The sequence below is a fragment of the Peromyscus californicus genome, unplaced genomic scaffold (genome assembly GCF_007827085.1).
Source record: "Peromyscus californicus insignis strain IS unplaced genomic scaffold, ASM782708v3 Scaffold_10__1_contigs__length_136768540, whole genome shotgun sequence".
Classification (NCBI taxonomy): domain Eukaryota; kingdom Metazoa; phylum Chordata; class Mammalia; order Rodentia; family Cricetidae; genus Peromyscus; species Peromyscus californicus.
The window spans coordinates 30,569,104-30,591,894 of record NW_026294391.1 but is presented as its reverse complement, the minus strand read 5'-3'; the positions used below and the strand labels follow the sequence as shown (position 1 = coordinate 30,591,894).

The 22,791-nt window shown below is 42.8% G+C and overlaps 1 protein-coding gene across 10 annotated transcripts in view; it reads left to right on the top strand.

Annotated features, from left to right (window-relative positions):
• The window catches only part of Sh3kbp1 (SH3 domain containing kinase binding protein 1), a 343,879-nt gene that overhangs the window by 297,595 nt on the left and 23,493 nt on the right, over positions 1–22,791 (top strand). For all 10 annotated transcript variants that reach the window (XM_052726292.1, XM_052726149.1, XM_052726364.1 and 7 more), the window contains one exon: positions 14,004–14,089. In XM_052726292.1, the coding sequence (XP_052582252.1) occupies positions 14,004–14,089 (86 nt within the window). The remainder of the gene's footprint in view (positions 1–14,003; positions 14,090–22,791) is intronic.

Sequence of the window (22,791 nt, the reverse complement as noted above, 5' to 3'; positions counted from 1 at the left end):
AGCCGAGGAGCAGAGCAGAGCAGGTGCTTGCCCTCAGAGGAAGGGAGGTGGAAGCAGCTGGCTAGAGGTTAGACAAAAACAGGTTTGTCAGTCCTCAGCAAGTCAGCCACCCTAAGTCATAATCAGTTTTCTTTTTCTTCTAAAGAATGAGGAAGCTAGGGGAGGACCTTTGCTCTGAGTTGAGAGAGAAAGAGAGAGACAGAGATCTACTGCTGCCTGCTGCAAGCTCATGTGCTCTGAATGAAGAGAACAGGTATCTCCTAAGGCATAGGTGATACACATGGGGTCTCAGGTGAGAGAGAGGGGAGCACTAGTAGGTGTTAGGGGGACGTTAAGGGGAAAGTCAGTCAAGCCAGGCTGAAGTGGGCAACGTTGAGAGCTGAAAGGGGAGTACAGGAGTGTGTGCTGCTTGTCATAGAGATGGACTGCTCTGCAGAGGAGCCTATCCACAGTCCGCAGTGTGCAAGGCCGTGGTAGTGAGTGGCTACAGGTGACCGAATGAAGATTGTAAGCACTAGAGGAATCAGGGGTAGGAAAAGGCACTGTTGGAGGTGGATGGGGGGGAGGGCGCACAGGGAGAGGCTTCCAAAGATGACAAGAGAAGAGGGAGAAGGCTAGGGTTCTGTAAGCTAGTGTCCTCCCAGATGGATATCACTGTGTTCTGGGGGTTGATGAGTCTGTGATAAACACTTAGCAGTTTGTTAGCAGATAGTGTGCACTCCAGAGGATAGGATTTCTGAAAGATGGTGAGAGGTATGATCTTGCTTTGCCTGGTGTCCGGCAGAGCTAAGTTAACAGCCTTTACTTTGGCTTGTGGCTGAGAGTGCGAGGTCTATGCAGGCCATTCAATGAGGAGGTGATGGATGTAGGGGAGTGATTACTAGAGCTCAGATCTCCCAGAGGATGCTATCCATTGGCTTGGGATGTGAAAGAGAAGTGATGTTAGAGGCTGGGCATGGGGTTATGAGCAGGAGGCCTCCTGACCCCCCAAACCTGTGTTACTTTGTTGCTGTTGCCAAATATCTGACCATAACACAGTAAGACAGAAAGAACTTATTTTGACTCATGGTCTCATAGGGTTAGTTCATGATTGTTTGGTGCCATGTGCTTAGACAGAACATTGTAGCAACAGGAGTGTGGAATTGAGAGCTGTTCACTTCATAGTAGACAGGAAGCAGAAAAACAGGAGGAGACTGAGAATATGAAATAACCTTCAAAGGCACACCTTCAGTGACCCATGTCCTCTAGGTAGATTCCATCTTCTAATGTGACCACAGCATGCCCAAAATAGCAGTATCGGGTAGGGACCTGATCAACGCATGAGCCTGCGGGGTACATGTCATACTCAAATCGTAACACTCTGTTCTTCCTGTGAAGGACTAGAAGCTTTGCTGAGAGGATTGTAGCACAAGCTAGAGCAGTGCAGTGGAGTTGCGTCTTCCCCTGCTTACAGTGACTGCAGGAGAATAAGTGATGGATGGGCTTTGAGACAGTTTAGGTTGAGGCAGACATTGAGTAAACATTTCTGTATCAGAGGTAAACTGAGTGCTTAGAGGATGGTAGTTACATCTCTTGAGACAGACTTAACCATCATAAAGGGTTTTTTTTTGTCAGATCAACTAAGGCATCCTGGTTGCTTATGCACCTGGGTTACAGCTTAGCAGGGAATAACTTCTAGGTACTGATTGGTATGGGGTGTATAGTCTCTGTGTCTACTCAGGGATAGCATCAAGAAGACCCTTTTTGGTACAAGTGAACCAATAGGTATAAAGTGAACCTACCTATTGATTAAGAAGGAAGAAGAAAGACTAGTGAGTGAGGACATGTAAGAGTTCTGTGCATTGGCCTGCAAGATGTGCACCAGGGTGCTTAGGTCATCATTTGGACTTTGAATTACTTAAGAGCTTTCTTTTGAAAATTTGTAATGATGCCTTACATGGCTATTTTAGTACTTTCCTTCTTTTCTACAAGTTGGGATGAAGGCATATCTCTTACAATTTTATTTTTCAGTTAATTTTAATTATGTGTTTGCATGTATGTTTGCGTGTGGGGTATGCTGCCTAGTTTTATGTCAATGTGACACAAACTAGAGTCACTTGAGAACAGGGAACCTAAATTGAGAAAATGTTCCCACCAGGCTGGCCTGCGGCGCATTTTCTTGTTTGATGATTGAGGTGGGAGGGCCAGCTTACTGTGCACTGTGCCACCCCTGGCAATTAGTCCTAGGGGGTACAAGAAAGGTAGATGAACAAGCCATGGGGAGCAAACCAGTCAGCAGCACTCCTCTACAGCTTCTGCTTCAGTTTTTGCGGCCAGGCTCCTGCCCCGATGTCCCTGAATGACGTACTAAAAGCTGTAAGATGAAATAGACCCTTTTCTCTCCAAGTTCCTGTGGTGACGTATGGAGAGGGTTTTTTATTTTTAATTTTTAATTGTATGTGTATGGGTGTTTTGCCTGCACATATGTCTGTGCACCATGTGTGTGCAGTGACTACAGAAGCCAGAAGAGGGCATTAGATCCCCTGGGACTGAAGTTACAGAAGGTTGTCATCCTCACTATGGGTGCTGGGAATGAACCCCAGGTGCTCTAGTGCTCTTAATTTCTAAACCATCTCTCCAGCTTTGTGTAGAGAGTTTAAACAAGCCGCTGTATGTTAGACCCTAACGCCTAGCATGAAAATTTTAGAGAGATCACCAGATCTGTTTGCATTTTCCCCTGCCTTGAATGACTTCAATGGAAGAGTTTTCCATATAGTAGAAAGCAGGTCATGTTCTGGAACCGCTGAGGAGGTCGAAACGTGTACCTCCATGGACAGCAGATCAGAAGGCCACTAGGGAGTAGAGGCACACATAACATCCCCTAGAAACAGTGACAGTGTCAGGAGGAGGAGGCTGGGAATAGAGGGAGGACAGTGAATGCCTGATGCGGAGGCGTGCCAGCAGGTTCAAGGGAAGCCTCTCATACTGTAGGTGTGTCTACGCTATGTGCTGACCAAATTTCATTTGTATATGCACTCGTCTCTCCTTCCACCCACACATACAGTGAAATTTATTTGCTGTAGCAAAATCCAGCAATAGTGACAGGGTTTAGCCCTGACTGGGCCACATTGATTTTCCTGCCACTAGGTGGCCGGAACAGGGCAGTGAAACACCGTGAGGCCTCAGCACCTCACAGTGCCTTTGGTTTCTAGCATGCTTTTCCTCCAGCCCCTTTCTTTTTAATGCTCTTCCTCTAAGTGGCACCCTACAAACTGTCCTCACGGTTGCACAGTCCTGACACTGACAAGGAGCTGGCCCCTTGCTTGCTTTTTGAAACACCAAGATGGGGAATTAGAGATGAAATCTGCTGGTGACATCATTCTTTTGCCCTTCTGGGGTTGCGGGGCTCTGGAGGGAGGCCTGCTTCCATGTCCTTACAGAGTCTGGACAAAGAATAGAGATTAGGAGAGAAATAGTGAGAAATGCCCTATCACCTTCCAGCATGCCTTCACTGTCTGTAAAGAGCAGAGCTTGTGTTCATCTGGGTGAAGACATGCATTGCAAGGAGAGAGATGCCAGGAAAATCACTCTGGTTCTTGGTTCTTGTGTCTCTGGCATTACTTGGGCAGTCCCATAATTCAGTGGGACTGCTTTTTCAATCCCACAGTCTGCTGTGTCTGGGATGTGTTTTGTCTATAAGATGGTTATGTGGAGACTCCAAGATCTCAGCATGGCATTTTTCTGGGAAAGAATAGAAAGCCCTTTCAAGTAATGAATAAAGGAAACCTGTTTTGTCCTTTCTTGATGGAAGGGCCCCCCTCCAGGGCTTGCTATATTGTGGGACAGAATGCTCCTGAAGGATGCACTCCACATTTGCTGTCTTCATACATGTTGTAAGTCGTCTCTCAGTTACTAATCTGAAAGAAAAATCCCGTGAAGAGTAAAATATGTGAATGTGGAGGCTCCTTTGTATTATTGCCATCTCAAGTATGATAGAAAAAGACAAAGCTAGGCATCAAGTCTCCCCTCTGGTTCCTGCTCTGCTATCAATCAGCTTCCTGACCTTGTACACACCCATTCCACCCTCTGAGCACACAGGACCTACAAGCAGAGGCCTATCACAAAGTGGGAAATTGAGCTGGGTAGTCCCTGCCCAACATTCCCAGTCAAAGCTGATGTCTGAGATATTAAGCAGGTAGCCAGGAGAGTTGGCAAAATGAGTTCACCTGCCATCCCAGTTTGCTTTCTATTGCTATGATATAACACTGAACAAAGTCAAGTTGAAGAAGAAAGGGTTTATTTGCCTTAAAGATTACAGTTCACGAAGAAAGGAAGCCAAGGCAGAACCTGAAGGCAAAGACCATTGTAGCAGAGACCATGAAGAATGCTGCTTACTGGCTTGCTTCCCGTGGCTTGCTCACCTTCCTTTCTTATAGAATCCAGGACTACCTGCCTACGGGTGGCACTACCTATAGTGAGCTGCCCCCCCCAACTCCAATCAATCATTAATCAAGGAAATGCCTCCACAGATTTGCCCGCAGGCCAATCTGATGAAGGCAATTCCTTGGTTGAGATTCCCTCTTCCCAGATGTGTCTAGGTTTGTGTCAAGTTGAGACAAACCAACCAGTGCATTGCCCTTAGCTTTTGCATCTTGGGGGTATCACTGGATTGAGATGTTATTGGGATGAGCAAGGAGTTTCTCCATGTTTTGCACTACAAAGGGATAATAGTAAGATTGCCTGGTTGGGAGAATGAAAGAAGACTGAGCAATGCAAACACTCTCTGTGATCTCCCTTTTGACATGTGTAACCATTCTATGAAGGTAGAATGAGAGGTGGTGACAACTAGCAGACTTATCCTGTGTGCCTTAGTAGTTGCCTGCACATGGGAACTAGGGCTTGTAACATTTTCTTTTCCATTCCTTCTCAACTCTGCCCCTACCCCCTACTTTTTTTTAGACATCTAAAGCTGAAAGATTTGCATTATGGTAGCACATCATTTTGAGGGAAAGGGGCTGCTAATGAAATCACCATATAGACTTGGAATCTTATTCTGTAGGAATTGCTCTTGCTTGCATCATCTCCATGTAGCTCCAAAAGATTGGTAGCGGCTTGGTTTTCTGTCATGATGCTGGTAGTGCTATCATAGATTTGTTAGTGTGCTTCCTTTGGCTCCTTGCATACTTCAACACCGTTTCCATCCCACATGTCTTGGCTTAACTGTCCCGGCTTGAGCTAAATTAGGCCATGCCACTGGCTGAGTTCATGTTCTCAAGGGTTGCACAGTGTTGTGTGTCTTCCACATTCTTCTCTATGCACGAGCCCTGTGTTGTCTCAAGTCCAAGTGGGATGAAGGGGTCACACTGGATGCATGTTTTTTTTTTTTTGTTTGTTGTTGGCACTTCTTAACTTGGGAAGCAAAAATTATTTACCCAGCTGGGAGTGAGCTAGTGTGACACACAGCATGGTATCATCAATGACTTGCTGTGCCCAAAGCCAGAAGATCCTCTGCCTGGAAGACCAAGCAGCTGAATAATAAAGCAGCTTCAGTGGAGACAAGAAATTCAGAAGTTCAAGATCATTCTTGGCTATATAGAAAGGTCTAGACCAACCTGGGATACATGAAATCCTGTGTCTAAATAAATTAATGAATGAGTGAATAAACAAGTCAGCTTAAAGAAGTGCTCTTGGTCTCTGCAATTAGACTTAGTAAGTTCATATTTAGAGCCTGTCACTTTAATACTTTTGTGACTTCATTAGCAAGTGACTTAGCCTCACTTAGCCTCAGTTTCTTTCACTATATAATGAAAAGCAAGATGTCATGGGGCAGTTCCTCAGGAATCAGACTGTGCCAGCAGAACGTGAGAAGCTGTTGTAGGGCTCCATGCCCATAGAAGCAGGATTGGGCAGAGGGAAAGTTAAGTTGTGATAGTGGGTCAACAAGCACCTCTGAGATCCACAAGGAGCTTTGTCCAGTTGAGTTTTCCCATGTTGGCTAAGGAGGCTCTCTGCAGCCAAGACTTTCTCTAGAAGGACTGAAAACTGAAAGCTGCCTATAACAGCATTCTTAGTAGTAGGGTTGACCACTCTACCTCTGCAAGGAATCCCCCAAGGCATAGTGAATAGCTCCATGGGAGATTGTGAGGGTGGAGTACTCCGTACATGAAGGACTTTATCTCAGTACCTAATGGGTGATGGTCCTTGAGCAAGCAGTAGCTACTGCTGTTATTTTCATGGGATCTTAGGATCTATTCCTCCCTGTTGGGACTGCTCAGACCCTTGTCTGTGATTTAACTTCCTTGTTCAGGAAAGCAAGGGGACTTCTATGATGTCTAGTTACCCATCATGTAAGTGTCAAACTAAAACTTCTAAGAGAAAATATGTGGAAATAGAATCACTTTGATTTCAAATTTAAACTTCTTTATTTAGTTTCATATTTCTTTTTATTTTTATTAGTCCTTTGAGAATTTTGTACAGTGTGTTTTGATTATATTCACTTCCCTCCTCAACTCCTCTCAAATCCATCTCTTTTCTCTATCCACCAAATTTTGTGCCCTGTGTTTTTTTTTAAAACTCATTAAGTCCATTTTGTGGTGCTCACATACTCTTGGATGAGTGACCTCCCACTGGAGTACTGTCGACCTACCAGAGGCCACACTCTTAAGAAGAAAACTGACTCTTCCTCTCCCAGAAGCTATCTCATGCCAATAGCTGCTCAGCTAGGGGTTAGGTTTTCATGTCCACCAGGTAGCAAATCCCTTGCTGGGATTTGGTTTGACTTGAGTTTTGTGCATAGTATCACAACAGCTGTGAATTCGCATGTGTACCTGCCCTGCTATGCCAGGAAAACAGTTTCCTTGTACTCATCCACCACCTCTGGCTCTCACAATCTTTCTGTACCCTCTTCCACAATGATCCCTTAGAAGGAGGGAGTATGAGTCTGGGCAGCCTTGTTCCTGCTGTCTTTGGATAGATGGTGCTATTCATAGACGGCCTTCTCCTGTGTTCTTTTTATTTAATTGTTGTGGGTATAGAAACCCAACAGAGGAAAAACTCTGGCAGGAGCCAGTAAATGATGAAAGAATGAGCTTTTTTCTCTTCTTTAGAGTTCAATAACATCCTTTCTGGAAAAAAATGGTACCCTTGTAGTGAAGAGACTGTGGTAGAATGAAGACCATCAAGAGCTGCATCCTCATTGGGTATCATCCACTATAGACATGTGCTTCAGTAAATTTCAGAAATTCTGCTATTTTTCAGAACTGAAATTCATTAGCATTGTTGTAAAGAGGCTATAAATATAGTGAAAGGCATTTACAAATAGACATTGTAAAATGCTTACACACCCACAGTCTGAACACTGTCAAAACACCAGCTGCAGCTTCCCTACTTGGAAGGATCAGAACTTTTTTTAAACTACACCTACTGTGTTTTCAAAATAGGCTTGCTTCTAGCTCTGGATAGAAGAGCATTTCAACTGAAACCTGTGTCTAGTTCTTGGCATGAGAGATCAGAGAGCTCAGTTAGAGAGAAGAGCCAATATCCCAGCCTCCTTATACTAGTGTGGCCCATGTTCTAGAATCTAGGGGAGAGTCACTTGGAAATGGTTAGTTCCTATTTCTTCAGGGTGGTTCCTCATGCTTCAGCCTATAGAGCCTTCAGATAAGTCCCAGAAGCATGAAACCATCCCTTAGGTAGAAGCCCTCCCTGGCAAGGGTTCACTACAGGTCACACCAAATGCCATTCGATAGGAAACCACCCTGACAACTGAAATATAATATTATTTTTCTTTTTATCAAATGCCATCAGAACGGAGGTCCTAAAATTAGGGTTGGAGCCTCTAGTAGCTATGTTATTTGCAATTGTATTTTTCATTTGTATTATACTCTGTATTTCTAGCAGTTGTGAACCAGAAATGCCCTTTACAGCTAAAGTTCTCCATTGATGGCTCCTGTGCTGGAATGTGTTCAGTTCTTTAGGCCTAATGCTGTATTCATTTGCTCAGGCTATCATAACAAACTACCACAGGCTGAGTAGTGGAAACAACAGACATTTAGCTTATCATAGTTATACAAGCATTGTAGTAGGAGGAAAGACATGAAAAGATTCTCTTCTGCATGACCTGGAGAGCTGGCTTAGTGTTTAAGACCACTTGCTGCTCTTCCAAAGGACCTAAGTTTAAATCCAAGAACTCAAGTTGGACAGTTTAGAACTGCCTGTCACTCTAGCTCCAGGAACTCTGACACCCTCTTCTGGCCTCTATGGGCACCCCCATACACCCAGAAGCCACTCTCACAGATACACACACATACACATGTAGTATAAATAAATAGTTTTAAAATTCTCTTTTGCAGAATAAGTAGGGATCACTAGGTTTACACGTAAGTATCAAATATTGTGACAAGAACAGGAATAGAGGGGTGCTGTGAAAGAACCAAGAAAAAAACCCAAGAACTGAGTCTCTGAATGCCAAAGGGTGAGTTACATTTGCTCTAGTCGAGAAGGAAGGGACATCATTCTAAACCTTGATGGAGACGTGGAGATTTGAAGGCATAGGGGAGGATAAAAGTCTGAGAATTTGAGAACAACTGGTTTTGAATGGTAATAATGTGATAAGAAATGTTACACCTTTCTGTAAAAAATACTTTAAAGAGTAAAAGGCTAAAAGCCTGGGGTGATTGCTTATGCAGTAAAGTGCCTGCTGTGCAAGCGAAGAGGGCCTGAATTCAGATCCCCAGCACCCATGGACAACCTGAGCGGTGCTGGACACATTTGTAACCCCACTGCTAGGGAGACAGAAACAGGTGAATCTCTGCAGCCAACCAGTCTAGGTGAATTGATGAGCTCCAGGTTCAGTGTGAGGTGCTGGGCATGGCAATACATACCTTTAATCCTAGCATTCAGGAAGCAGGGACAAGTAGATCTGTATGAGTTCGAGGCCAGCCAGGGCTACATAGTGGGACCCTGTCTCCAAGTAAATATATGAATAAATAAATACATAGATAAATAAATAAACAAACAGAGGGTGATCAGGAAGGATACCCAATATCAGCCTCTGGCCTCCACATGCACATGTATACACATGAATGCATATCACAAACACTCAAATGCATGCATACATGCCCCACACAAATATGTAAAATAAACTAAAAGGCTAAAACACTATATCCAAAAGAAAAACAAATACATATAAAAGAATAAAATAGTTGAGTCATACAATAACAGGGAAATAAGAGTAGAACAGTAGCAAGATATCCTGAGCACAATAATGGGCAATGGAGTCATTCTAGCCCTTGAAATAGGTTCTCATTTGATAAGAGCCTTCCAGCTGTTAACTCAAAGAAGTCCACAGCAGCTCCAAGATTGACAGTAACTGAGATACATCATGAAAACACGTGTTCTTAAGCAGCCAAGTTTTGAGGAACATGTGATTAATTCAGAAGCAAACCTCCTCCTCACCAACAGCCCCTCTGATGTACTCTTCAGCTACCCACCAGGATGTCAAACCATCTTGCCTTTTGATGGCTTTGAGAAGCTTCCCTTCCAGAATACCAAAAGCCAAGCACACTCAATTCCTTCAATTATAATAGTATAATATTTTTATATAGCGTATTCAGTGCTCCTCTGTATTTTGAATCAACTTTATTACTTATAATAATGTTTCAGTGTAGATATCATGCTATGATGTTATACTGTACTCTTTAAGGCATGCTCACAAAAAAAATCTGTGATCAACATGTAACTTTCCCCTAAGTATTTTCATTTCTTTTTATTTTAAACTTTTTTAAACTGTGTACCTGCAAACAAGAATATGTGCCTGCATGCATGCCTGAAGGAAACTAGAAGATGGTGTCAGATTCCCTGGTGCTTGTGTCACAGATGGTCATGAGCCATCCAGCATGGGTGCTGGGGACTGAACTCAGGTCTTCTGCCAGAGCAATACACTCTCTTAACCATCTCTCCAGTCCCCTCATTTTGTTTTAAAAGTACAACTCTATTTATTGCAGTAGTATCCATTGATCTCAGGGCTTCATGTGTGCTAGGCAAGAACTCTACTGTAACACTATATCCCCAGCACAAATGTTTTTAGTTTTCATTGGAAAATAGTTCACTGTATGTATTTATGGGTATAGTGTGCCATTTCAGGACACACATATAGTGCATGTTGATTCTATCAGGATAATTGGCATATCTGCCCCCTCTGATATTTATTCTTTCTTTATGTTGGGCATATTCAAAACCCTACTAGCTGTTTTGAAATATTTAATCCATTGCTGCTGACCACAGTTTCAAGTCATCCTATAGAGCATTACAAGTTATTCCTATGTCTATCTGTGGCCCTTGATTTGTTAATTATCTTCCCATTTCTCTTTTCTCTATAGCCTCATCGGGCTTTGGTAATCACTGTTCAGTTTTCTGTTTCTTTGAGATCAGTGTTAAATTTTAAAATTTCTTTTAAAAGTTCTTTTAAAAATATTTCTGTGGGAGTGTGTCGAGGTCAAAGGTCAGTTTTATGGAATTGGTTTTTACTTCCACGTTTATGTGGTTTCCAGGGATTGAACTCAGGTTACTAGGATTTCAAGTGCCTTTTACCCACTGACTCATCTTTCAGCACCTATGGTTTCTTTTTTTTTTTTTTTTTCTGTAGAGGCAGAGAGCTCTCACTATGTAGCCAGGCTGTACTAAATTTTGTAATCCTCCTGCTTCAATTATGTATCCTTGGCTGATCTCAGGCTTGTAATCCTCCTGCCTCTACCTCTAAGGTACTGAAATTATAGGCATGCACTACTATTGCCAGCTAAGTTTATTTTTCTTTTCGGTACTAGTAATTCTAAGCAGTGTAAGGTGACACATCACTGTGGTTGTGATGGACATTACTCTGATTATTAGTGATGCTGAACCATTTTTTATGTACCTATTGTCTGTCCATGTGTAGATCCTCTTTTGAGAAATACCTAACTCTGGTCATTGTGATTTTATTATTGAGTTGTACAATCCCCAGTTAGTTGAATCTCTGTGTGCAGAACTCGTGGAAAGTTGACTTCGAAGTTGATTCATGGAAGTTACCTTCAAATGAGTTGATGCTGAGGCTCAGATAGCAGAAGTTTTTAAATACCCCCTCCCCCCGCACACACATCCTACCACACCAAATGGCTTGGTATCTGCCTGAGGCAGTGATTGAGGGCTCTGAATTTTGGTTGTCGGGTATAGAAAGAGTCTGAGATGGACCCTGGCTTAGGGACTCCAAAGCCTTAGGATATTGGATGAGATAGTAAAAAAAGGCCCGGCCCATCTGTGAAACTATTTCCCCTCCCAAGCTCTACAGTAGATCATATTCTTCCTGGACTTCTGTTTCAACCTAGCTGTGAATAATCCAGAAAATTTCATAATGCATATATATATATATATATATATATATATATATATATATATATATATATATATATATATATATGGTTTTTCGCTGGAGTTATCACCAGGCCCGCCCAGGCCCGCAGCCAATCAGACCCAAATAAACATACAGACGTTTATTTAAACTGTTTGGCCTAATGGCTCAGGCTTCTTGTTATCCAGTTTTTATATCTTAAACTAACCCATTTTTATCAATCTATAAGTTACCACGTGGCTTGTGGCTTACTGGTAGTTTTACATCGTGCTTCTTCTCTCTCTGGCTGGTGACTACTGACTCAGCCTTCCTGTTCCCAGAATTCTCTTCTCTGTTTATCCCGCCTATACCATACTTCCTGCCTGGCTACTGGCCAATCAGTGTTTTATTTATCAATCAGAGCAACACATTCACAGCATCCCCAGCAGGGTTTCTCTGTGTAGCAGCTCTGGCTGTCCTGGAACTCACTTCGTAGAGCAGGCTGGCCTGAAACTCACAGAGATCTGCCTGCCTCTGCCTCTCAAGTGCTGGGATTTAAGGCATGCTCCACCACCTAGCTCATAATGCACATTCTAGAACAGGCTTTATGACATGTTACACTTAGTGAAGGCTCAGCATAAGAGGGAATAGGATACCAGTACTTACCTATCTGTCCTCTAGTGAGGCGTATGTGAAAGAGTTGGGTGTTTTCTTGAGACAAGAGAGATATACCTCCTTCTGAGAGTCCTTCACCATAGACCTGCTGACATGCCAATGTGTATTAGAGAATTCTCCTGAGGCTTCACTCCTAGAAGAAGATGTTTGCTGAGAGAAAGTAAATCAGTCTTCTCCAGGGACAAGCCCCCTGATAAGTTAGCCAATCTCAGGAGTTCAGCCCTAAGCACATATAAACAATACTGAATGATTTCAGCAGCTTGTATTTAGAAGCTTACATATACACACAAAGGCACACAAACATACACACATAGCCCAGTACATCCTTGCCCATGCTGATCTTGCCAGTTTGTCTCCTCTGGCTTCTCTCTGGGGACTTTAAGCTTTAGTCCTGGGACACTTGGTCATGTGGATATACCCTCATATACACTTGCTTCTCTGCTCAATCCTACCCTCTTCTCCTTTTTTCTTGTTCTCTTCCTTTCCCTTTCATTTTTAGTTTGTGTGTGTGTGTGTGTGTGTGTGTGTGTGTGTGTGTGTGTGTGTGTGTGTAAGTGTAAACAACCTCAGGTATCAGTCATTGTCTTCTACCTTGTGTGAGATGGGATTTTGTTCTTATGCCTCCTTCCAGCCAGCCATCACTGTCTTTGCTGAGTTCAGCTGGCTCACAGACGTCTAAGGAATTCTTCTGTCTCAATCCTCCTATCTTACCTTAGGAGCATTGCAATTACAGATGTGTACCACTGGGCCTGGCTTTATGTGGGTTTGTAAATTTTGAACTCAGGCCCCTGGGCTTGTGTGCCAAGAGCTTTAACTCACTGAGCCATTTTCCCAGGGCACAGTCCTGCCTCTTGTGAGTATGTCTTTTTATTTCCCCAAGGCCCAAGTGTAGTACTCCATGTTCCATGTGCCCTGTAGAATTCCACTGCCCTACACAGGACTGTGGCATGCAGTCATCATGCCTTGTGGACCTATGGTGGTCTGTGTGTCTGTCCCGTTCACATCATGAGTCTTTCCAGAATAGGTACTTCCCACCTCGGCCCTCTTCATCCTCCCAGCAGAGGAGGCATCAGACAGATATTTGGGGGAGTAAATCTGTTCTGGTGTATTTTCACTTCAGGCCATGGGAACTTGCAAAGGCTGTGAGATGAACTATCTCTGTTGTTTTGAAAGGAACAACTGCTCAGCTCTCACTCTCATTTCATGGGGAGGTTCAGCCCTTAGATAACTTTATCTGGGGCTCATCTCCCTAACAGGGCCAAAGAGCTGCCTTTTGGGAGTGATATGGAGGAATCTCAGGCTAGTCTACAAAGACACTGTGTTTCTTTCCTTATCTTGGAGACTTATTCCCATCCCACGTGTGGGCTTCTTCCAACCCAGATTCTGAGAGAAGTTGCTCGTGTCGTAATGAGCATAGAGTGGGGGTAGGGCATGACCACTCAGAAGGTATCTAATTTTATAGACTTGTACCCCCAGTGCCAACCTTCAGACTGCCAGATCTCAACTTGACACCTTATGCCTGTCAACAGCCTGGCTGATGCCTCAGCCCCAGGCCAGAGAACCTTTTCTCAAGGTTAAAAGTAGCTAACCTTTGACAAGAAGCATTGGCTAAATCCTGTGTTCCTTAAAAGGGAAGCTGCCAGTTTGCCAGTGCTTATTTGGCCTTGGGGCAAGAACAGGCCTGTATTGCATCCTGTGGAGACAGTGGGAGGGTTTGTGGCTAGAAATGCATTGGCAGAGGGTCATTATTAAAATAGCCATCTTAGAAAATATGTACAGAACAGAGGGACGTCCAGTCTGCTGGCCAGTTTATACCACAGCCCATGTGGCTGGACAGCTCATTGGCTCTCACTACCTCCCTTTGGCTCCTTCTACAGGTAACAGCTCCACACACAGCACCTTCCGTAATGTGTGTGCAGCAAGAATGTGGACAAAATGACAAGGACACACTGATTATTAAATGTCTGGACTTGTGTTCTTAATGTAGGGGTGACAGTCCAAAGATTGACTTGGCGGGCAGCGCACTCTCTGGCATCCTGGACAAGGACCTCTCAGACCGCAGCAATGACATTGGTGAGTGAAGACACTGTTCTGCTTCTCTTTGCAGAGTTAGAAAAGAACTACAGGGCCTAGCATGCCGCTTCAAGCAACGGGATGGGCTCCGTTGTGACCACTGAAATTCCAGGCTGTCAGCCTTTGCTGGGTTTTAGGTGGCCCTGGTTCACAAGGAAAGTAAGTGATGGCGATTTCTACCTGAAGAAAAAATGCCTGGGGTTTTTAGCCTCCCTGGCCTTCGCAAAATTCCTTGTAAGTTCTAGTGAAGAGAAATGATGAGTGAACATTTTTGTAGAAGCAGGCGCTTACTTAGTTCATGTTTATCCAGCCTAGAAAAGGGTAAAAATATAAAATGTCAGGGCTCACTGTAGAAGTGGCACTAAGTACTTTGACTTCGAGGTTAAAATGAGCTTTTTTGTGTATGGTAATTGCCGCTTAGCACAAACATGAGGAACTTTCTTTCCCAAGGTCAAACCAGCACTGTGTGATAAATGGGAAAGGACTGCTAAGGTCTGAGTAAACAAAAGTCAACGTCCTTTTGGGGTGTATCTGGATGGATGTGAGGTGACTGGCAGTGTGGTCTGGGTAATAACCCTTTTAGGATGCCAAGTCTTAAGTCCAGATCTTGTTTTAAGTGCAGGGTCTTTTTATTTGTATCTATTGTCATAAGGTAGCATTCTCTTGCATTCTACTTTAGAAAGCTACATTTTGAAATTGCCCTTATTTTAATTAATGTTTGCTTGTGAGTTCATTATAGATTCACAGACAGATTTTAGAAATGATCCATATTTTCCTCCTCCACATCCCATGGTAACATCTCTCAAAACTATAGTGCTATACTGACATTGATGTGTTGCAGCTCATTAGTCTTATTCAGGTTTTGCCCAGCTTTACTGGTATTGTGTTTATAAAAGTTGCTCTGCAATTTTTATTTTGTGCATATCTGCTAACATAGATTCATAATATCTCTGTCACTACCAGAATTCCTCGTGTTGCACGCTTCTTTTTTCTTTCCTCTGGTTTTTGTTTTTTGTTGTTTGTTTTGTTTCATTTCATTTCTGGGTTTTGGTTTTCTTTTGCTTTTCTTTTTAGGCTGGGTCTCCTTATATAGCCCAGGTGTCCTAGTTTCCTTTCCCGTTGCTATGATAAAATACCCTGGCAAAAAAAAAGCAACTTAAGGGAGAAAGGTTTATTTTTAGGTCACAATGCCAGGCTACAGTCCATCAGCTTGGGGAAGCCAAGGCCGCAAGGAACATGAAGCCGCTAATCATATTCAAGAGCAAAGAGAATAAATGCATGCATACTTATATTTAGCTTGTGTTCTTCACGATAATACAGTTCAGGATCTCTTGCCTAGGAATTGGTACCACCCACAGTGGGTGAATTTTGCCACCTCAAGTATAGTATAGTCAAGATAATACCCCATAGATATGCCCACAAGACTACCTGATTTAAATAGTCCCTCATTGAGACACTCTTCCCAGGAGATTCTAAATTTTGTCAAGTTGACAATTAAAACTTACCATCACACTGGAGTAGCCTAGAACTTATTGTAATATATAGTCCAGACTGGTGTCAAACTCAACATACCCCTGCCTTCACCTCCCAAATCCTAGGATTACAGGCATGTACCACCATGTCAGGCTGTGTTGCTCATTTCTAACCACACCTACCTTCCTCCAAGCCTCTCACCCCCAACATCTGGCAGTTAGTAGTGGGATTGATTTGACATAGAAGATAGATTTCCAGAATCATCTGTGTTGGCCACTTAATTTAGAAACAACTGCCCAACAGTTGGCAGGCCTTCCAGTGCAGCAGACTGCTTGACATTAGCAGTCTTCTGCTCTGCCTGATGTGACCCCCCAGGTTGGATACTGTTTTCTTCTGAATCTGCTAATCAAATCACATCTTTGCAAAGTGCTGACCTGGAGTCTCTGGCCTGACCTTGTGAGGCCTTGTGTGCAGGGTGCTTGGTTGTGACTGTAAATACCAAAAATGCTTGTGCTGCTTCCAGAAGCTGGTTTGTGTCCTCAGCCAGCCTTTGAGACTCCGTCGTGAAGCATAACCTGACAGTTTAAACTGGCCAGCAACAAGTTTTGATTGAGTGACAGAGCAGGAAAGAGTTGGGCAGTGAGTGGCTGAGGGAAGAGCTGAATTAAGTTATGCTTCTCTCACTGTGCTTTGGTATTCAGTCTCTGTTTTCAGGCAGAGCAACTGATTGGTGAAATACTGATAAAGGTCATGGGTGGGATCTCACACAGGAAAGGGAGATGTCTTTCTGTCTCTAGAATACTCAGTGCTATGTGTGTTGCTTTTCTAAGAGCACTAGCCTTTGGCCCTTGTTTTCTTTCAGTCTGGAGTTGTCTAGGATGGCTATTGCCAAAGTATAGCCAGCATGTTTTCTAGTCTGACGAACTAGTTTGGAAATACTGGTAGCATCGATGGCAGAAGAATTCCTTCAAGTACTTCTCATACTGTGGAAACTAAGTCCCAGTTGTATGTGTTTGGGAACCCAGAGAGATGGTGCTGAGGGTTTTTCTTTCATTTTGCCAAGAAGACATTAATCCCAGAAGAGTAACATTGCACAAGTTAACAACCTAGTGTATAGATTATTTGAATTTCAAGAACTACTGATGAGCAGCTATGTCATCAACCAGGAAATACTGGGGTATCCACTACCCAAACACCCTCACACACAGGTCTGCCTCCATGGATCCATAAGATACAGAATAACAAATGACCCTGAAGGTGTGAGGATGTGACAACTAAGTAGTTGGACATAGTACTGATCAGGATGTTCCTGAGGCCTAGAGTGCTGGGACATGCTCCACAAAAGAGCACAGACTTAGCTGCATTTGGGATTTGCTTAGGCAGAGGTGGGAGCAGGCAGGGAAATCACACAGAGAAAGCTTGGCAAAGATAGACCAACCTGGCTGTAGTAGGAAGTTTGTGCTGAGCAGAGAAAGTGACTTAGAAATGTAAGTAGGGATCAAACTGAGTTTAAGGGGGATGGATTTGTAATTTATTCTAGAGACAGTGGAAGCCATTGATGGTAACATTGAAGTGATGTATCAAACCTCAAAATTTGTATACTAAATGCTGAAGAGCTTTATGGGACCAATCAGATAAAGGAAAGCTAGATACCAATAAGTTAGTTGGGTTTAGTTAACAACACTGACTTAGATATTTGTCCAGACACCCCATGTCAGTGCTGGATGGAGTCTCAAAGTGAAGGCTCAAGGATTTAGAGACAGACGGGGATTGGAGGTAGATGTTAAGAGTTTCTCATAAGCACTGCCAGGGAAGGAGAATGTGGGACTTGTGACTGTAAGCCTGAATGGGCGTTATGGAGCTGTTGCTTCTGGTCTGGGTGGCTTCCCTTCCTTACCTAGCATCTCCATTGACTTCCTTACCTTGTGTTCCAGAATTATATCAAAATACTTGGTGGACTGTAAAAACCTAGAAATGTTTATATTAAAAATTGTTTGCTTAGAGGTGTCTTCCGGGTTTGGAAGATAGAGTCTAAATTTGCCATAAAGAAAAAAGAGGGATACAGAAGATTTCAAGGGGGTCCTGGAGAAATGTCTCTTGGTAAATACCTGAGTAAACCCATCTAATGGACATAGGAGCAAGCATCTGTAAGCCTAGTGCTCCTCCAGCAAGATGGGAAGTGAGGAAAGGAGGCTCCCCTGAAGCTGAAGCTGCTCTTGTAGATACAGCAGGGATCTACAGGAGAGCCTGACTCCAACAAGGTGGAAGGCAAGGACCAGCACCCAAGGCTCTCCTCTGACCTTCACGTGTGCACCCAGGCATGCAATTTGAGCACCCAGCTGAATACTTGCATAGGTGTGCATGTACACACACAGTACACACACATACCACCCTGACACAACACAAAGATTTAAGAAGATAAGATGCACCTAGGGGTGAAGACCAAATCCCCACAAAATCTACATTCAAGGAGAAAAAAAGGATCTTGCAACTTCACAGAAGCCAAGAGAAAAGCAGATTTTTAAGCAGAATGTCTTTAACCCCAAAAGCAGAAATGCCATTTTCAGATGGAAGAGTCAAGGAGAAAAGGATATTTCAGAGGCAGCGGCTTTTGTCCAGGGCTGCTTTTGTAGGATTCCATTGCTTTGTATCAAGGAGGACAGTATTTGTGCCAGAATATTTTTGTTAGTGATTCAGACAATTGAAGCTGTCCGAATGTGGGCTGCAGTGAATAGCATAATGCAGCCCTGAACATCATTAGAAACCATCAGTGTTCTCTATAAATAAATCTGTGTTTCCTCTTAATAAAGCTGTAATTTAAAATTATTATAATATTAAATTAGAGAACATGGCTTTTTCAGATCTTGTGTGGGCAGCTTTTAGCATCTGTCAGCCAACGATAATTTAGAATGAAATCAATTGGTTCAAAACTAAGCTGTTGATGTCAGATTGAGATATTGTTTGTATCAAACTTTGCAGCCATTTTTCAAGTAGCATAATAGAAGATATGGAAGAGCTCCAACACAGGCCTGTGCATGAATAGAAACAAAAATTAAATTGTCCAGTTCTCTCTTGGTGATGGAAGAATCTCTGTTCTGATTGAATGGGAGATTATAGGCCATGAAGTTAAGTGCCATAACATTTACTTTTATTATTCCTTATATCGTAGCTCTCCCCACATGGTGAGATTTATTGTTACACTTTAATACAATCAAGAGATTTTCAGTTCTTTTCCTGCAGAAGCACATAGCAACAGGCCTCCAGATGGGAAGCAGCCTTTGAACTAAGCCACCTAGCTTCAACTAATTGACTTAGAGAAAGGCTTGTTCATTCCTTCCCAGTTGCTTGGCATCTTTGTTTTTGTTCCATTTTGTTCAAATCCACTCCAGCTTCCTGTTGCTGACTCTTTATGCGACCACCACCCTCTTCACAGGTGAAATTTTCCTCTCAGTCTTCAATTTGACCCACCAAACACATCTCGCTGTATTCAATTTGGGGGCCGAGAGTTGCTGACTTTAAAGTCAGTAGACTTGATTAAGAGGATGTGAAGGCTAACTTAAGCTTATCCTCAGATTGCTCATGGACTCATCACTCAGGGATGACTGGGGACCAAAGAATGGAAAAGTACTTCGCCATGTGTTAGGAATTCTTTTACGAGCCAGTCAATCTGGTGATCAGTTGGGAAGATTCAAAAACTTTATCATGGCAGTGTATAGCTCTGTAAGTTTACTAAAAATTGTCATAATACTTAAAATGAGTGGCTTTATGGTTTACAATTTATACCTCAGTAAAGCTGTTAAAAAGAATAGTGAATTGAAAATTTTCCAAACATTCATATTAAAATCCCAGTGTTTACAAAAAGGGGGGGTTATAAACATGAGGTTTGAAAGATAGATCAGTGAATAGACCCGAGTTTAATCTGCAAGACCCATGTTTTTAAAATGTTAGGTGTGGTGCCATGTGTTTGTAATCTGCACGGAGGAGATGAAGACAGGTAGCTGGATCTCCATGGTTTCGGGCCAGCCAACCTTGTCTTTTTAGTGAGTTCCAGGCCAATAAGAGTCCATTTATCCAAAATGTCAAAAGCTAGGCTAATCCCAAGGAACAGCACCCAAGGTTTCAAGATTGTCCTTTGGCCTCCTCACACATGTGCACCTGCACACACATGAACACAGACAAACACACAAAAAAGTATAAGTACCATTCATGTGTAAGTGTGCTGTTAGAAATGTCTCTCCCATACTTTTTAAAATAATTGTGACTATGTAGAACAATACCAACAATACTACTGTCCTGGTATTTCTGATTTATGTGTTAACCAATCCTTTACACAGAGAACTATGGTTTTGAACTTTCTTGAAGTCTCCCTAAAAGTAGAGGGATTTTGGGGGAATGTAAGTCATCCTCTTAGGCTGTGAAATATGTGATTTTTTTTGTCATGTGAAATAAAGCATGTCCTTACTGTCCCTGATTCCCCTCTGAGGTACAGTTGCAGATGGTTGCCTCTAGAAGAATATAGGTATATGTGTATTTGTATGGAATAACCTGTTGCTACATTCATTAAAATAAATAATGAATGTAAACATCAACCAGTAATGTGGTTATGAGGGAAGGGAAAGAGCAAAGAAGATGGGAATGAGGGAGGGAGAGAGAGAAAGAGAGAGAGAGAGAGAGAGAGAGAGAGAGAGAGAGAGAGAGAGATCCCATGTGCGTTCTTTCTCAGGCTTGTGGCAAGTTATTTACCCTAGAAAAAGTGATACAAGTTAAGCCTGTTTTTTGTGTAGAAAGAAAATACTATTTTTGAGATTAGATATTATTGTCAGTATTACTCGCTAATGTCTAAATTATTGTCAATAAAACAGATGAAATTTGATCGGTACTAGATTCTAAATCTCTGTATAGTAAAACTATGCAAGACAAAAATTAAGTAATTAATAGTGATCATTAGCATACTTCTTTTTTGTTTTTGTGGTTACAAGTGATTAAATTTCTTTTTTTTTTTTTTTTTTTTTTTGGTTTTTTCGAGACAGGGTTTCTCTGTGTAGTTTTGTGCTTTTCCTGGAACTCACTTGGTAGCCCAGGCTGGCCTCGAACTTACAGAGATCCGCCTGGCTCTGCCTCCCGAGTGCTGGAATTAAAGGCATGCGCCACCACCGCCTGGCTAAATTTCTTAATTTTGAATCTTCTAACTTTTTCTGTAAGAAATCATTTTTAAGGCTTTCATAGGCAAATTCTGAGAAAAGACTTAGATCATCTGGCTTTGGAGTACTGGCTTTTCAGTCCTCTTGTTATTAAAAAACTTTCTATAATAAAAGTTTACATTAAGATTCTTTCAGAACTAGAGAACCAGTTTAGTCCTTGCAGTATTTCAGATCATCAAGTAATTTCTCCAGTTCACGGGATATAGTGTCCTGCCATAGAGAACTCCATGATTGACTTGGAGTTCACTCCATGGAGACTTCTAGGTAGTCAGTCTCCTGGCAGAGCATTGTGTATGAACATTGAACTGCACCTCTGAGCTCTGTGGGGTTAGTTGCTCAGACATAAGAGGTACAGCTTGCTCATACTGACACCTTGACAATGACCTTCAGACAGCCTTTGTAACCAGGGCTGTGCTTGCTATAACCCAAACCAAAAGATGGCAGGTACAGCTGTGGTTCTCACTCAGGTAAATATTATGTGGGACAGTATGGGGTGCACATATGTACACATATGCCACTCTGGCTCCCATTCAGGGACACGAGTCAAGATCAAACATAAATTGCTATCATGGGTAATTTAGGAGCAGTCTGCATTTCTCAAATGTGTGCCAAAAAGAGAAGAGGTTGGTCTGAGGGTCAGACATTTGATTCCACAGAGCAGACAAGGCTACACCACAGACTTCTGCTAGATTGCCCCTTAACCCACACAGTCCTCTTAAGCATTTTGATTGCTGCCTGGTGCTTCTGAAGATTTGTTTAATTCAGAAGAGAATCTAGGCCTGGCCCTCTCCTTGCAGCACCCTGAGCCCTTCCTTTCAGAGGGCCACCCCTTCCAGCCCACAGCATAGGGGTGTCATGAGGTGAACTAGATCAGCCTGACCACCAGCACTCCTTTCAAAAGCCATCTTTGAGTCCTGCAGGAGAGGGACCAGTGATGGGTCTCAGCTTGACCCATTTTTTTTCCAAGATAGGGTTTCTCTGTGTATCCCTGACTGTCCTAGAACTCACTCTGTAGACAGGCTAGCCTCGAACTCACAGAGATCCGCCTGTCTCTGCCTCCTGAGTACTGCGATTAAAGGTGTGTGCCATCACCACCTGGCTCAGCTTTGTCTTTTAAAGAGCTTTTAACTGTTTCCACTTACAGATCTTACTGTTACTGGGTCATATTAGAAGCCAGGTACTCACTCCATCTGTGCAGCCCCAACAGGGCAGTCCTGGCTTTGTGATTAGTTTGTTGTTGTTGTTTTGCTTTATTTTGTTTTGAGGCTGACTGGTTTTACTTTATTTGGGGAGGGGCTTGGATTTCATGCATGACTACTATACTCAATCATTTCCACCCCTGAACTTGGAAAAGGGTCACAGTGCCTACTTGCCATGTTGGATTTTCAGATAGACCCAGAATTCCTCTCCAGGTATTTTGATCACTACTCTCCTATGTAGCTGAAGTTTTTCTGGTCCTGCCTGGCCCATAGTCAGGACAAATCTTTCTCACCCGCTAGTCCCGCAACCAAGTAAACACACAGAGACTTATATTACTTATAAACTGTATAGTCGTGGCAGACTTCTTGTTATCTAGTTTTTATATCTTAAATTAACCCATTTCTATTAATCTATACCTTGCCACTTGGCTCGTGGCTTACCGGTATCTTTACATGTTGCTTGTCATGGTGGCGACTGGCAGCATCTCCTGACTCAGCCTTCCACTTCCCAGAATTCTCCTGTCTCCTTATCCCACCTACACTATACTTCCTGCCTGGGTACTGGCCAGTCAGCATTTTTATTTATCAATCAATCAGAGCAACACATTCACAGCATCCCCAGCACTCCTATAGACAGGTATATCCAGCCTGATGCATTAAATGTCTTTGTCTTTGCTGCCTGTAGAGACCCTCTTCATCCTCCACAGTACAAGTCTAGGGGCATACCTCGTAGATTCAAAGTAGTCTAACACAGCAAACAGACTTTTATCATAACTTTTGCTACATCCACAGAAGCCATTAAGCTATAGATGTATGAAGAAGCAAGCAG